Genomic DNA, 12,438 nt, shown 5'->3' on the forward strand with positions numbered 1-12,438 from the left:
AGAAAATCACACACACACACACACACACACACACACACACACACATTTTATATATATGGTGATGTATTTTAAATGTGTCTTATAGAGCAGACATGGGTAAGTATGCAGTGAGTAACATTTACAAGCCCAACAGCTAAAACGGTAGAAGTTGTAAAGGTGCTGAGCATCATGGGTAAAGCAGAAGGGCCTGGCATCAGAATCAGATCTCTTCCATCCCATCACCCCAGCCCCGGGCCCTCCCTGGCCAGATGCAAACTCACTGCAGCCACAGCCACCTCTCTTCACACACTGGTAGCTATGGGAAGACCAACTTCTATGCCCCATATCTTTCCCAGCTTTCCTGCCACTTTAAGGCAGTCACGTGGCCATGAGACTGGTCTAGTTACTTGATGGTAGCTGAGGCATCAAGACATATAGAGGGTGCTGTGGATAGTATAAGAAATTCTTCATTATATGATGGGAGCCCAAGTCTCAAATTAAAAATAAAACCTGGCATGAAGTAGTTCTAGCTGAATTCCAACCACCGAGGACAGCCGTTGTCATATAATCACAGAGAATATTCTGTTGATTGGCAAGAGCCGGGCTTTGTTAGAGGGCAAAATTCCCCACTGCTAATCTACAACAGAACAGTTCAATGCCAAGCACAGCTTTAATAATACCGTCCTGGGCCATGTTGGGTGTAAATAGCCCACTCGTGATTTCGTAAGCAATCAAAGGGAGGTTTTACAGACAGGAGAGCAAGAACAACTTGCTATGCCGAAAATATTCAGGGGGAGCACAGCAACAATAACAAAGGAAAAAATAAACAAAAACAAAAACCTAAGAACGTGTGTGTGTGTGTGTGTGTGCGCGCGCGCGCGCGCGCGCACGCCTTAGAAAGACTTCTTTGTGGTGCATCTATAATGTGAGCCTATCCAAAGACCTTCATTAAACACACAACAAAAAAAGACTTTAGACATTATTACCCGTGACATTATTTAGTGACAAATGTGGAGGATGTTTATAATAATTTTTTTAAAAAAATTAGAGTATTAAATGAGGGTTCTCAAGTGGTCACCTCTAACTTCTAAAGACGTCCCCATCCCTGGAGGATTCAGGAGAAAGGGAACTCATGTGGAGATATCCGATCACTCAACAGAGCCAGGAAGACCTGGGTTCGAAACCAGGTTCTTCCACTGCTAGCTGCCTGTCCTTGGCCAAGCAAGCTGCTTCCACTCTCTGCATCAGCACTGTCACCTGTGAAGTGAGGACAACAAGCGAGCCCTGCAGGTTCCTTTGCTACATTAAGTAAATTTTTTACGCAGGCCCCGAAGTTCTCAGTAGGTATTAGAAATAAAATTTTAACTTCCACAGCAGCCCTACTATGTGTTGAATTATCTCCTACAATCTTTCGAAGACCTAGTCCCCAGTACCTGTCAAATGTGACCTTTAGAAATGGTCTTTGCAGAAGATGACTTTATGTCGAGGTCACAGGAGTGTATCCTGCCCAGTGTAAGACACAGAGATGTAGCAGGAGGACCTCAGATGAGCAGGGACTAGAGGGACGCCTCTACCTACTAAGAACTTCAGAGGTTGCCAGCAGCCAGGAAAAATGGGAGGAAGGAAGAAAAGTTAATTCGCACCCCAACCCCACACCTACCCCAGCAAGGCTTTCTTCTGTGACCTTCTGGCCTTTTTAACTATCCGCTAATGACAATGATAGAGTGTAGAGTGTAGATGTTGGATGCGAACCCAGAACTCGCTGAGCCCCAAGACAGCTCACTCTTCCTTCACTGTGTGACCTCTTTGGACCAGAGATTGGGATTTTAAAAGGTAATGTCAGGAGTGGGCCCCACTCATTACGGCTGGGTCCCAGTTGAGACCCATTTCAGAGTGGTCTGATTATGAACAGCTCATTAAGTAAGGAACGGTAAGCATTTGAGAGTGACTTCTTTTTAAAGAGAATCAACTTTTATTTATAGTGACGTTCCAGTCATTAATTTCAAAGGAAGAAAGCCCAAAGCAGAAGCAGGTTCATTAAAAATTTGACATTAGTAATTTAATTAAATTGGGTCTTTGCGTCTTGTTGCGGAAAATGAAACGTTAGTTCTACACCAGTTCTCAGCCGGTTTCCCGTCGGTTGCCTCCCCTCACCTTAGCTTGCTTTCTTCTCTAAATGTTTACCTGGCTCCCTCCACTTCCAGTACCCACTCACACACACCATATTGCCTGTGTTGTAAGCCAGCAGCACTAACCTGTGAGAAAGACTGGGTGAATTAGGAGTAGGGGATGATGGGAAATGCAAATGAGCCAAAAGCAGGGCATCTTGGGAAAAGTTGGGCGAACAGGCAGTAAGGGATCATAGGAAATACTCAGTGAACCAGCAATGTGGGGGTGCTCATATGAAATACAGCTGAGCCAGAAGCAGGGCATTCTGGGATATGTTCAGAGAATCAGCAGTAGAGGGTCATGAGAAATATAACTGTGCCCACCTGGAGGACCATAGGAAACAAACAAACAAACAAACAAAAAAGGGTCAGTGAGGAATCATGGGAAAACTGAGTCAGCAACAAAGGATTATGGGAAACACCCAGTGAGCTACCAGCAAGGATTGTGGGAAACAATCAGTGAGCCAGTAAGAGCTGAACATGGGAAATGAAGGGCTGTAGCAGAGGCTCATGAGAAATGGTAGCCAGGACCGACTAATGGAGTAGCAGAAGCATATTCTTGCACCTGGCTCATCTGACCTGTCAAGCGAGGGTAGAGAATAAAGTAGGAAGAACTCTTGGGTCCTTAAAATTATTCCAAAGCAAGCCTCCGCCCGAGAATGGAGACCTAGTCTACCTAGATAACCATACTCCAAACGCAAGCACAGTAGGCCACAATAAATGTTGCAACAATGAATGAATACATGCGTAGATGGCTTAAATAACTCATTCGTCCACCATTGTGCCCCTTTAAGTACCAGGCACTTTGCTAGTCTCCAGGGTCCACATGTGAGCGAACCCCACCCATTGCCATCCTGATCCCGAAAACCAATAGGAAGAAAATGTGGTCCGGGTAGCTTTTATCAGTATCACACACCCTTCTCCCACCCCGACAATCACTGCTGAGGAAAATGAGGCTCAAAAGCCTTATGTGACTCTAAGTCATGCAGGAGACAGGGAGAGCCCCTGCCCTCAGACCCTGACTAGAACGGTTCCAAAACCTGCCATTTCCCTCTTCATAAAGCTGTGTCCTTGCAAAGAAGGAGGAAATGAGGGGTTAAGAGGAGGGTAAGTTGGAGAAAGCCGTCTTGGGTCTGGCGGAGAGGGTCTAGAAAACAGGCATCAAGAGCAACATGGGCAGGAAGAAGATGCCCTAAAGGCTTTAGGGAGGCCAGGGGATGCAGCCAGCAGTTTGTTTTCCTTTTAGTTGCCCACTTCAAGGCCCCTGAGCCATACGTTCTCTTTCTAGAACCTTAGCGCATTTGTCCCACCTCTCTGCAACATCTTTGACCTCGGTAATTCTTGCTCATCTCAGAGTTCTGCATAGGTGTGACCTTTTTAGGAAGTCACCCCTGAGCCCCCTCCCGACCTGGTCCATCTCCTGTCCCAGGTGTAGGTTATCTTTAATGGCGCTCATACCTCCCCGGGGACTGAATGTTTGATTCACTTACTTTGTGCTCATGTGCGTGCCAGTCTTTGTCACAAGCCCCTTGAGAACCCGAGCTCGTTCAAATAGTTACCAGGAAGGCGCTACTGTGATCTCCGTTTACACAGCGAGTGACGGAGCAGCTAAGAGACTTTGTCTCGGCTCCAGGGAGGTTCTGGAGCCTGCGTTCTCCCCATTGTTCTGCTACGGGCTTCTCAGAATTGGCTTCATAAACTATTGCTGGCAAGGGGCAGGGGGAGGCTGAAGACTCAAGGAGAAGAATGCAGTCGAGATCCTGTGGGGCTGATATTTCCAGCCAGTGCTCTGTGGTGCTCTCTGGCAGTGGTGGGAAGGGTAGCCTGTAGAGGGCGGGCATTTTCTGACCATGAGAGAGGAAGCTAGGACAAGAGGGAACAGGGAACGGGAGACGGGAGACGGGAGACACGTGGGCACACAAGTGCTGTATCCTCCCTCCAAGGCTGACAGGTCACGATGCTCTTGCACTCTCACCGAGACCATTTGCTCCGGGTAATGACAGTACACACGCCAGGGCTCTGATTGCTTGGGCTTTGGTTACATACTGTACAGCCTGTTCCCAGCTCCCAACCCCCACTTTACACAGGCTGCCCTGATGAGAACCCCGGCATTTATGTTTGTCTCCCTTCCTCTCTGCTTAGCCCAGCTTCCCCTTCAACTCCCTGCACCTGCTCTACCACAGATGCTGTTAGGGTGGCGGTCACAAAAGAAAGGACATTGGGTTTAAAGACCAATGAGCAAGTGCGGAATGTACTCTATGACTCTTGTGTGCATGTTTTAATCAAGGCGGCCATGACCAAGAGGTTAGTGTACCCCATGGCGGGGGGGGGGGTATGGGGATTCCCTTTTCTAGTAACGAGGATGGATGGAACTAAGTCAGGGCTGCATATGATCAAGCAGACTGCCTGGATGTTCCATTAAAATCCTCAACCTCTGACCTCTGGCACATAACCTTTGGTAATTGGTCGCTGAGAAAGAGAGCCGGTCAATAGTGGCCAGTTTCATTCAGAGAAGAAATGAGGGCTAGGCAGGTGGCCTGGCCCAAGACCTAGGATGTGGAGGCTCAAGCCCAGCTCACCAGCTACATCCCCCCTCTCTTCACAGTTCTCCCGAGTCACACTTGTGGGAACCCAGGGAGGCTGCCGAATGGTATCCAGCAAGGCTCCACCTTCAACCTGGGCGACAAGGTCCGCTACAGCTGCAACCCCGGCTTCTTCCTGGAAGGCCACGCGGTGCTCACCTGCCATGCCAGCTCCGAGAACAGTGCCACGTGGGATTTTCCTCTGCCTTCCTGCAGAGGTAAGTGCCTAAGAGGGCCTGGTAGGGCCTGGTGGCAGCTGGGAAGGAGGCCCACACCTCTAGTGGGATCTGTCTATGGGCAAAGTTTCACCCTTTGAAAAGTGAGACTTGGATTCTCTTTCATGGGAATCTCAAATCTAGGAACACTGAAGGTCCTTGGGTCCCCAGATGCTTCCCCTACGGTCCCCAGACCCACCTGGCTTCCTAGGCCTCGGATATATACTCCTCAAGTTACTCTCATATTAAGAAATTGAGTCCAACTTTGTGCCCTGCTCACTGGCCCCATCCCAGAAGTGCCTGCTTCTGTCCTGTTAGAACCATGGAGTACTCTCTCAGAAGATTCCCACTAGCCCTGTGCTGGCATTTTTCCTTTTTCACCTATAAATTCAACTTTTCTCCCAGTTCCAAGCAAGCCAAGACATTGGTCACACGACTGTTCTTTATTGTCCCTCCCCACTGATCATAGCCAAATAAGTGTCACTCATTCCTATTTGGTAATAGATACATAATCTTCTTTTTAAGAGCTTAGAAAATCCAGGAAAAGAAAAGAGGAGGGAACCAAACAAATTAGTGTGTGTGCATTTGTGGTGGTTTGAATATTCTTGGCCCTGGGGCTTAGCACTATCGGGAGGTGTGGTCTTGTTGAAGTAGATGTGGCCTTGTTGGAGGAAGTGAGTCACTGTGGGGATGGGCAATGAGACCTTCCTTCTAACCACGTGGGAGCCAGTTTTCTCCTAGCAGCCTTCAGATGAAGATATAGAACTCTCAGCGCCTCCTGCACCATGCCTGCCTAGACGCTGCCATGCTCCTGCCTTGATGATAACGGACTGAACCTCTGAACCTGTAATCCAGCCCCAGTGAAATGTTGGCCTTATGAGTTGCTTTGGTCATGGTGTTTGTTCACAGCAGTAAAAAACCTTAACTAAGAGAGCGTTACATTATCATTGTGTTCATTGCTGTTAACAAAATATCTGACAAAAGCAAATTATGTAAGAAAGGCTTATTTTGACTAGCAGTCTAAGGGGAATACAATGTATCGTGTGTCAAGGAAGCCATGCTGGCCGGAGCATGAGGTGGCTCATTGTGCCTGCAGTGTAAATACAGAAAGAAAATGAGAGAAACAGAGAGAGAGAGAGAGAGAGAGAGAGAGAGAGAGAGAGAGAGAGAGAGAAGAGAGAGAGAGAGAGAGAGAGAGAGAGAGAGGGATGGATGGATGGATGCTGGTCTCCTAACTTTTTTATTCAGTCCAGAACCCCACGCAGTGGGATGCTACTGTTCACATTCAGGAAAATGTTTTCCCTGCTTGATTAAACTTCTCTAGAAATGTCCTCAGAGACATGTCCAGAGGTGTGTCTCCTAGGGGACTCCAAAGCTCATCAAGGTGTCAATCAAAATCCATTGTCATGCTGTCTCATCATCATCATCGTCTTCCCTTTGCATGCTACATCTATTCCTAGATTAAATTATATACCTGAGTTGGCATTATTCTGCCTGTAGGAGAGTTTTAGTTCCTCTAAAGAACTACTCTCTTAGCTTGCTTCTTGTTGCTATGATAAAAACATCATTACCAAAAGCAACTTGGAGAAGAAAGTTGTTTGACTCACAGTTCTAGCTCATCACCAGAGAAAGGCAGGGCAGAAACTCACGCCACACATGAAGCAGGGCCCGTGGAAGAATGCTGCTTACTGGCTTTCCCTCCATGGCTTACTTGGGCTGCCTGCTTTCTTATACCACCTAGGACAACCTGCCCAGGGGTGGCATTGGGTGACAGCAAGCTACCCCAGTGCCCCTGCCACATCAATCATCTATCAAGAAAATGCCTTACAGACTTGTATACATTAGCCAATCTCATGAAGGCATTGTCCAGGTAACTCTAGCTTATGTCAAACTGGCAAAAAACAAAAAACAAAAAACAAAAAAACCCACAGCTACCATGGCCATTATTGGCCACCCCACTCCCACCCCCACCCTAGCTCCTGAAAGTCCTGCCAAGGCCTGTTACCCATCCTGACCTCACAGCTTCTTCAGTGTTGGCTGGCCCTACACACTGTCCCCACGGATATTGCCCCAGTCGATGGGAATTGTTCTGGCCCTTAGACTGCCTGACTTCCCAATGGCCTTTTGCACTACTGGTCAATGTTATTTTTAAAGCAAAAATCCCATTCATTCAATTTGACCAGTGATGACTCAGGAGCCAGACGCTGTGGCGAATGCCCGCTACCTCTGAGAGGCAGAGAAAAGACACAGCTGGCCTTTTACTGCACCAATGTCACAGGAGGAAGAGATCCTTTCTCCTTTTCCATGCCTTAAATATCCTTCTCCCCAGTATCCCTCCTTTCTGTTTACTTGTGCTCACTCCCTGTCAGCTGGTTCCTTGCTCCGCCCCTTGACCTGGGGCTGACGTCATTTAGCTCCTGGATTAAAGGTGTGTGTGCTAGGGCTGAGCCACACCACGACAAGATTTTTCCAGTTCACAATCTTGGGTTTCACAGTGTGATCAAATATCCTGCAGCAAAGCAATCTTTCGTCCCTGAATCCTCACCTTCAAATCCCACAGAAGCAGAACACACAGATGCTTGTGCGGGAGGGCCATTGGCAGCCGAGGTGGGTAGCTCTTCTGCTTCAAGTTTGAATTTCCTCTCAGACAAAGCTTTCCCCTTGAAAGACTAGCCCGGGGGCCAAGCCACTCTCACCTGCCTCCATCAGTGCGGTTTATTCTCAGTGGCAGAGATGGAAATTACCTGGCACACATACCTGTTCCCTTCTCCCCACTCACATGACAAGGCATCATCAATTGATCCCAGCACTGTCTCCTGCCGGGTGGAGTCCATCTTCCAGAAGATAAAGCACCACTTAAGCTTTGTTGGCACTACCCCATGCCTCTTCATTCTTCCAGCAGAACTAGCCTTGCCCAGGTTGGCCTTCCATGATGGAGCCTATGGGGACCAGAGCTACTGTCCCCTATCTTCTCAGGCCCCATATCTTGTTCAGGATCCACCTCTTTTTAAGAGGTAGCCTCAGGAAAGACCAAGCTGGTTGGGACTGACTTTGGATCCCTCACAACAGGTGTGGGGCCCTTTGTGGCCTCCTTCCATGTACACCTGCCCTTTTCTGTACTATCCCTACCCACACCCTGTCCTGGGGATGTCACCTTTAGCATACCGATCTTCTGAAGGGCATGTCAGAATTGTGACATGATACTAGAACCAGAAATGGAGGGATAGATGAAGTGCATGTGTGGTGACCCAGGAAGCAGAGACCTTTCTTAAACACTACAGACATTAACTGCTGTGATTCAAGACAGAAATTAAACACAAATATAATCCAAGTCTCATCCACAGAGCCCACATTTGTCCCATTACGGCAGATTTCCTCTGCCCATACCTTCTAAAAAATTTCCCCATCTTCCTCTTTCCTAACTCCCAACCCTGGTTCTACTTTGGCAACTGGGAAATTGGGAACATTTTCTGGACCCTCTTACCACCATAAAACCAACCCCGCTAAAACTCAATGAACAGAATCCCAGAGGCCTTTGCAGAACCACATTATTCACCAGATGTTAAGACACTGCCGGACTTACATCTTTGCACAGCAGATGAGTTACAAAAAAATATGTGGCTGTTCCTGAGGCTTGTGGCCTGGCCTTCCTGGTGCTTCCCTCTGCTCTCCCTTGGTCACTCCAGCTACCCCTAAAAGGCACAAGATGTCAGCCATCTCCTTTCTCCAGCCCCTTCTGCCTTGAGGCTTCCCGCACTTGGCCCTGCTTCAAGTCTTCTGTTCACTTTGTAAGTGCTTAAAAGTCTGGTTCCTCCCCACCCCCCCGATGTTGTGCTTCCTAATTTTCCCTCTCCCCCTAAGTACAGAGGAACCTTTTCCTAACCAAAGAGAGCTGCGTCCTTGGAAGAAATGGGGCTGACTGCCATAATGTCTTCTGCAAACCCCAGTAAACAGAAACAAATGATCTAGTTCCCACTATCCAGTGTCCCTGTGTCCTGACATTGGAGCAGTGGTTGCCTGCTGACAGCAGCCACACATCTGTAGTCCACGAGAGTGACATGTGTAGGACTCTCTCCTAGCACCCAACATCCTGCAGCTTCTCACTCGATCCTGATTCTTCTCTTCTCCTAGACTTCCCTCCTGGAAGCTCCCCCATGTCTTTCTGAACCTCCTATCTTTGGTATGGTAGCCTGCTTTGAGCTCTAGCCCAGAGGGAAATGACATTACTGCCCTCACTGGATGTGTATCACATTCAGTTTATCCAAACTCTGTTTTCCCCAAACCCACTCCTTTGGTTGACTCCTGCAGTTTTATGAAGTATCACTCCCTGGTGGCCAGGGGGGAGCCACCCGTAGGCACTGTCCCATTCCCTTGGTCTTCTGCTACAGACTGGGTCCTTGAAAGTACAGGTTTTCCTTTGCAGACTGCCACCTACCAAAGCCACATACACTTCATCTGTCCTTTGCTGTAACAGAAGGCACGGGGTGACTGAGTCCTCCATTGCTTAACCTCACCCCCGGAACTCTTCCTCACTAACTTTCACAATATTTGTTTCTTTAACATGGAGCGCAAGACCTTTCTAGAAAAAACTCCAGACCAACGTGTCCCTGCCATTCATTCTCCTCTAAAGCAGCTCCCACCTGAGCCACAGGGAGAATGCCTCCATCTGCACACAGAAGAAAGCCTTAGGGTGCAGGCTCCCTGATGCCCGTGGGTCTGTGGCTGAGTTGTGGTTGCTCCTTTCTCTCAGAGGCTGGGGGTTCCCTCATACCCACAGACCTCTCCCTTACTGATGTATCCTCGGGAGCATAATGGCTCACAATCGGTTTTTCATGCTGTTCTCAGGATGTCAAACCTCCCAGGAGCAAAAGTACTCACTGGTTGCTCAGGCTGCGGAGGGGCCACAGCTGTGCCAGGGACCCCAGTGGTACCAGCTTGGCTGGGTTCATGCTCAGGAAGGACCATGAGCCTCCCACACAGGCCTCTCCAGGCTCGGTATCAGGAGTAGATTAGCCTCCCCCTGGAAAGCTGTCTGCAGTATTTGCAGCACCCTGTTCAGCCCTTGGTATCCAGCAGTCATGCCCCCTGAGAGGGAGATTTCTGGGGGACACACAGCCAAAGCTCTCTAAGCTTTGCTTGAAAGGCCCTGTTCTACTGAAATGAAGTGCCGCTGAAATGGGGGGTGGGGCACAGGATGTAAGTCACAGGACAGGCAGAGGGGGGCTGTACAGCAACCGGGGTTCCAGGCACGGCAGTCCTGAAGCTGACTCTCAACGAGCCCTCCTTCTGAGGATCCTGGCCCATCTGGATTCTGTCCAGCTAGCAGAGAGCAGAAGGCAGGGCCTGTGCTATCCCTTGATGTGCCTGCCACTCTGGACACATTCTCAAAGGCAGACAGACGTCCCTTAAGAGACAGGAGCGTGGTGGAAACTCTTTGATCCACAGCAAGGAAGACTATGTGTGTTACAGCAGCCAGCCTCTGACTCAAAGAGCATCAGCCCTGGATCAAAGAAAGCTTTGGGAAGAGGAAGAGAATTCAGAGGCACAAGGGACCAAAAAACAGGTGGGGGTCGGAGAGGCTGGCTGGAGCAAGATGGATTTGGTCTTAGAGCACCGTGACAACCACTGCTGGCTGCCACCAGACCCCTAGAGAATAAGCATTCTGTTAGCAGAATCTGGACAACAAGCTTTAAGGATTTGTGTGAGGGGTAGCTCATAGGCCTTGCTAATGAGTGAAGGTCTGAAGTTGACCAGAAAGTTCTTTCTGAAATGCACACTAGATAGAAATGATGATGGGGGAAGTGGAGGGTGACCAGGACAGGTGTCTGTGTCCCGCAGAATCACAAGAACTAAGTTCCTCGGGTGTTTGTGAACTGGTGACATAAGGAGTGCTCCTTCTGCAACTGAGGGCTATGCTGTGAGGACTCACTGGCAGGAGTCAGATATCCCAGACAGGAGTGTAGACAGTAGAGGACTCAGGGCTCGCTGTGCCTGTCAGTCAAACAGTTTGCAGGTAGGGCACGTTGTTGTATGGACTAGGATTAGCTGAGACTGGGCTGTGTGGCTGCAGCTCTAAGAGTTGACCTCCTTCATTCCTGCAAGAGTTCCCAGCACTTCTCTTCCCCTTTCACCTCTGTTCTTTCTGGAGCAGGACAAGTCATGGCATGGGGTCTGAGGTTCCATCCCCTGATTCAGGCAGGTCTCCACCTTGTCACTTGTATCAGCTTGCTAAGAGGCCCTGGGCCAGCCACTCAGTCTCGCTGTGCCCATTTTCCCAGCAGTCACTGGGAGTAATGGCACGATGGACTTCAAAATGGACTGGGGTTCTGCTCATACATGCTTCTGGCGAAGGGCCTTGTTCCAGCTACTACTGTGATTCTCTGCCACAGACACTGCTGGCCAGCACTGATTGACATGCTGGCCCTGCTTTGTATAATTTAATCCTTACAGAAGCCTAAAGAGGCCATGGTGTTGCCAGTTCCTGTTGCGAAGGAAAGGGACGAGGCCTGGAGAGGTGAGGTGGGTGGCTTTGTTTCTGGCGATAATAGCAGGTAGAGAAGCTGGGACAACTCAGGGCTATGTTCCTAATGCCCCTAGTCTTGACCAGCGCTGCCCCTGTGGGCAAGGATGTTGGCAATCTCATGACCTCCACAGGAGACTCATAATCACAGCAACGTGTGAACGTGAAGCTCCTTCCCCTTGTTGGTGCAGTTCGAGGCCTAGGCTCTCTGCAGGTTGAGGCCGGGAAGCCTAATTCGTCTGCCTGAGCACAGCTGGGCCAAGCATGGTTCACGGAGACCTGAGAGGCAGAGAAACAGGTATGGACCAGGGCAGTGCTGAAGCCATAGAGTCCTAAGTTCCGATTCCAGTTCTGGCATAGGTAGCTGTGCCTATGGGGCTGTTTTAAACTCAGCCTCAGTTTCCTCATCTGTAGCACAGAGATTGTTTTAGTTTCCTCTTCAGTGTCTGTGATATGACACTCAGATCAAAACAACCTAAGGAAGAACAGGTTTCTTCTGCTCACAGTTTAAGGAAGTAGTCGGCCATAGCAGGGAAGCCAGGGTTGCAGGTGCAGGGAAGACAGGGTGGCAGGTGCAGGGAAGCCAGGGTGGCAGGTGCAAGGAAGACAGGGTGGCAGGTGCAGGGAAGCCAGGGTGTTGCAGGGAATCCAGGGTGGCGGGTGCAGGGAAGCCAGGGTGGCAGGTGCAGGGAATCCAGGGTGGCAGGTGCAGGGAAGCCAGGGTGGCAGGTGCAGGGAAGCCAGGGTGGCAGGTAGAAGGAATCCAGGGTGGCAGGTGGAAGGAAGCCAGGGTGGCAGGTGCAGGGAAGCCAGGGTGGCAGGTGCAGGGAAGCCAGGGTGGCAGGTGCAGGGAAGCCAGGGTGGCAGGTGTAAGGAAGTACAGGGAAGGCAGGTGCTCAAAGCATCCACCATTAGGAAAAGAGACATAAGTGCAGCTTAATTTCTTGCCTTGTCTTATGCAGTTCAAGATCCCA

General features: G+C 49.5%; 1 protein-coding gene across 3 annotated transcripts in view; it reads left to right on the forward strand.

Annotated features, from left to right (window-relative positions):
* Csmd2 (CUB and Sushi multiple domains 2) overlaps nucleotides 1-12,438 on the forward strand; it is a 569,250-nt gene that overhangs the window by 207,729 nt on the left and 349,083 nt on the right. For all 3 annotated transcript variants that reach the window (XM_087548710.1, XM_087548711.1, NM_001446899.1), the window contains 1 exon segment: nucleotides 4,753-4,947. In XM_087548710.1, the coding sequence (XP_087404836.1) occupies nucleotides 4,753-4,947 (195 nt within the window).

Source organism: Rattus norvegicus, chromosome 5 (genome assembly GCF_021556685.1).
Source record: "Rattus norvegicus strain SHRSP/BbbUtx chromosome 5, alternate assembly SHRSP_T2T, whole genome shotgun sequence".
NCBI classification, from domain to species: domain Eukaryota; kingdom Metazoa; phylum Chordata; class Mammalia; order Rodentia; family Muridae; genus Rattus; species Rattus norvegicus.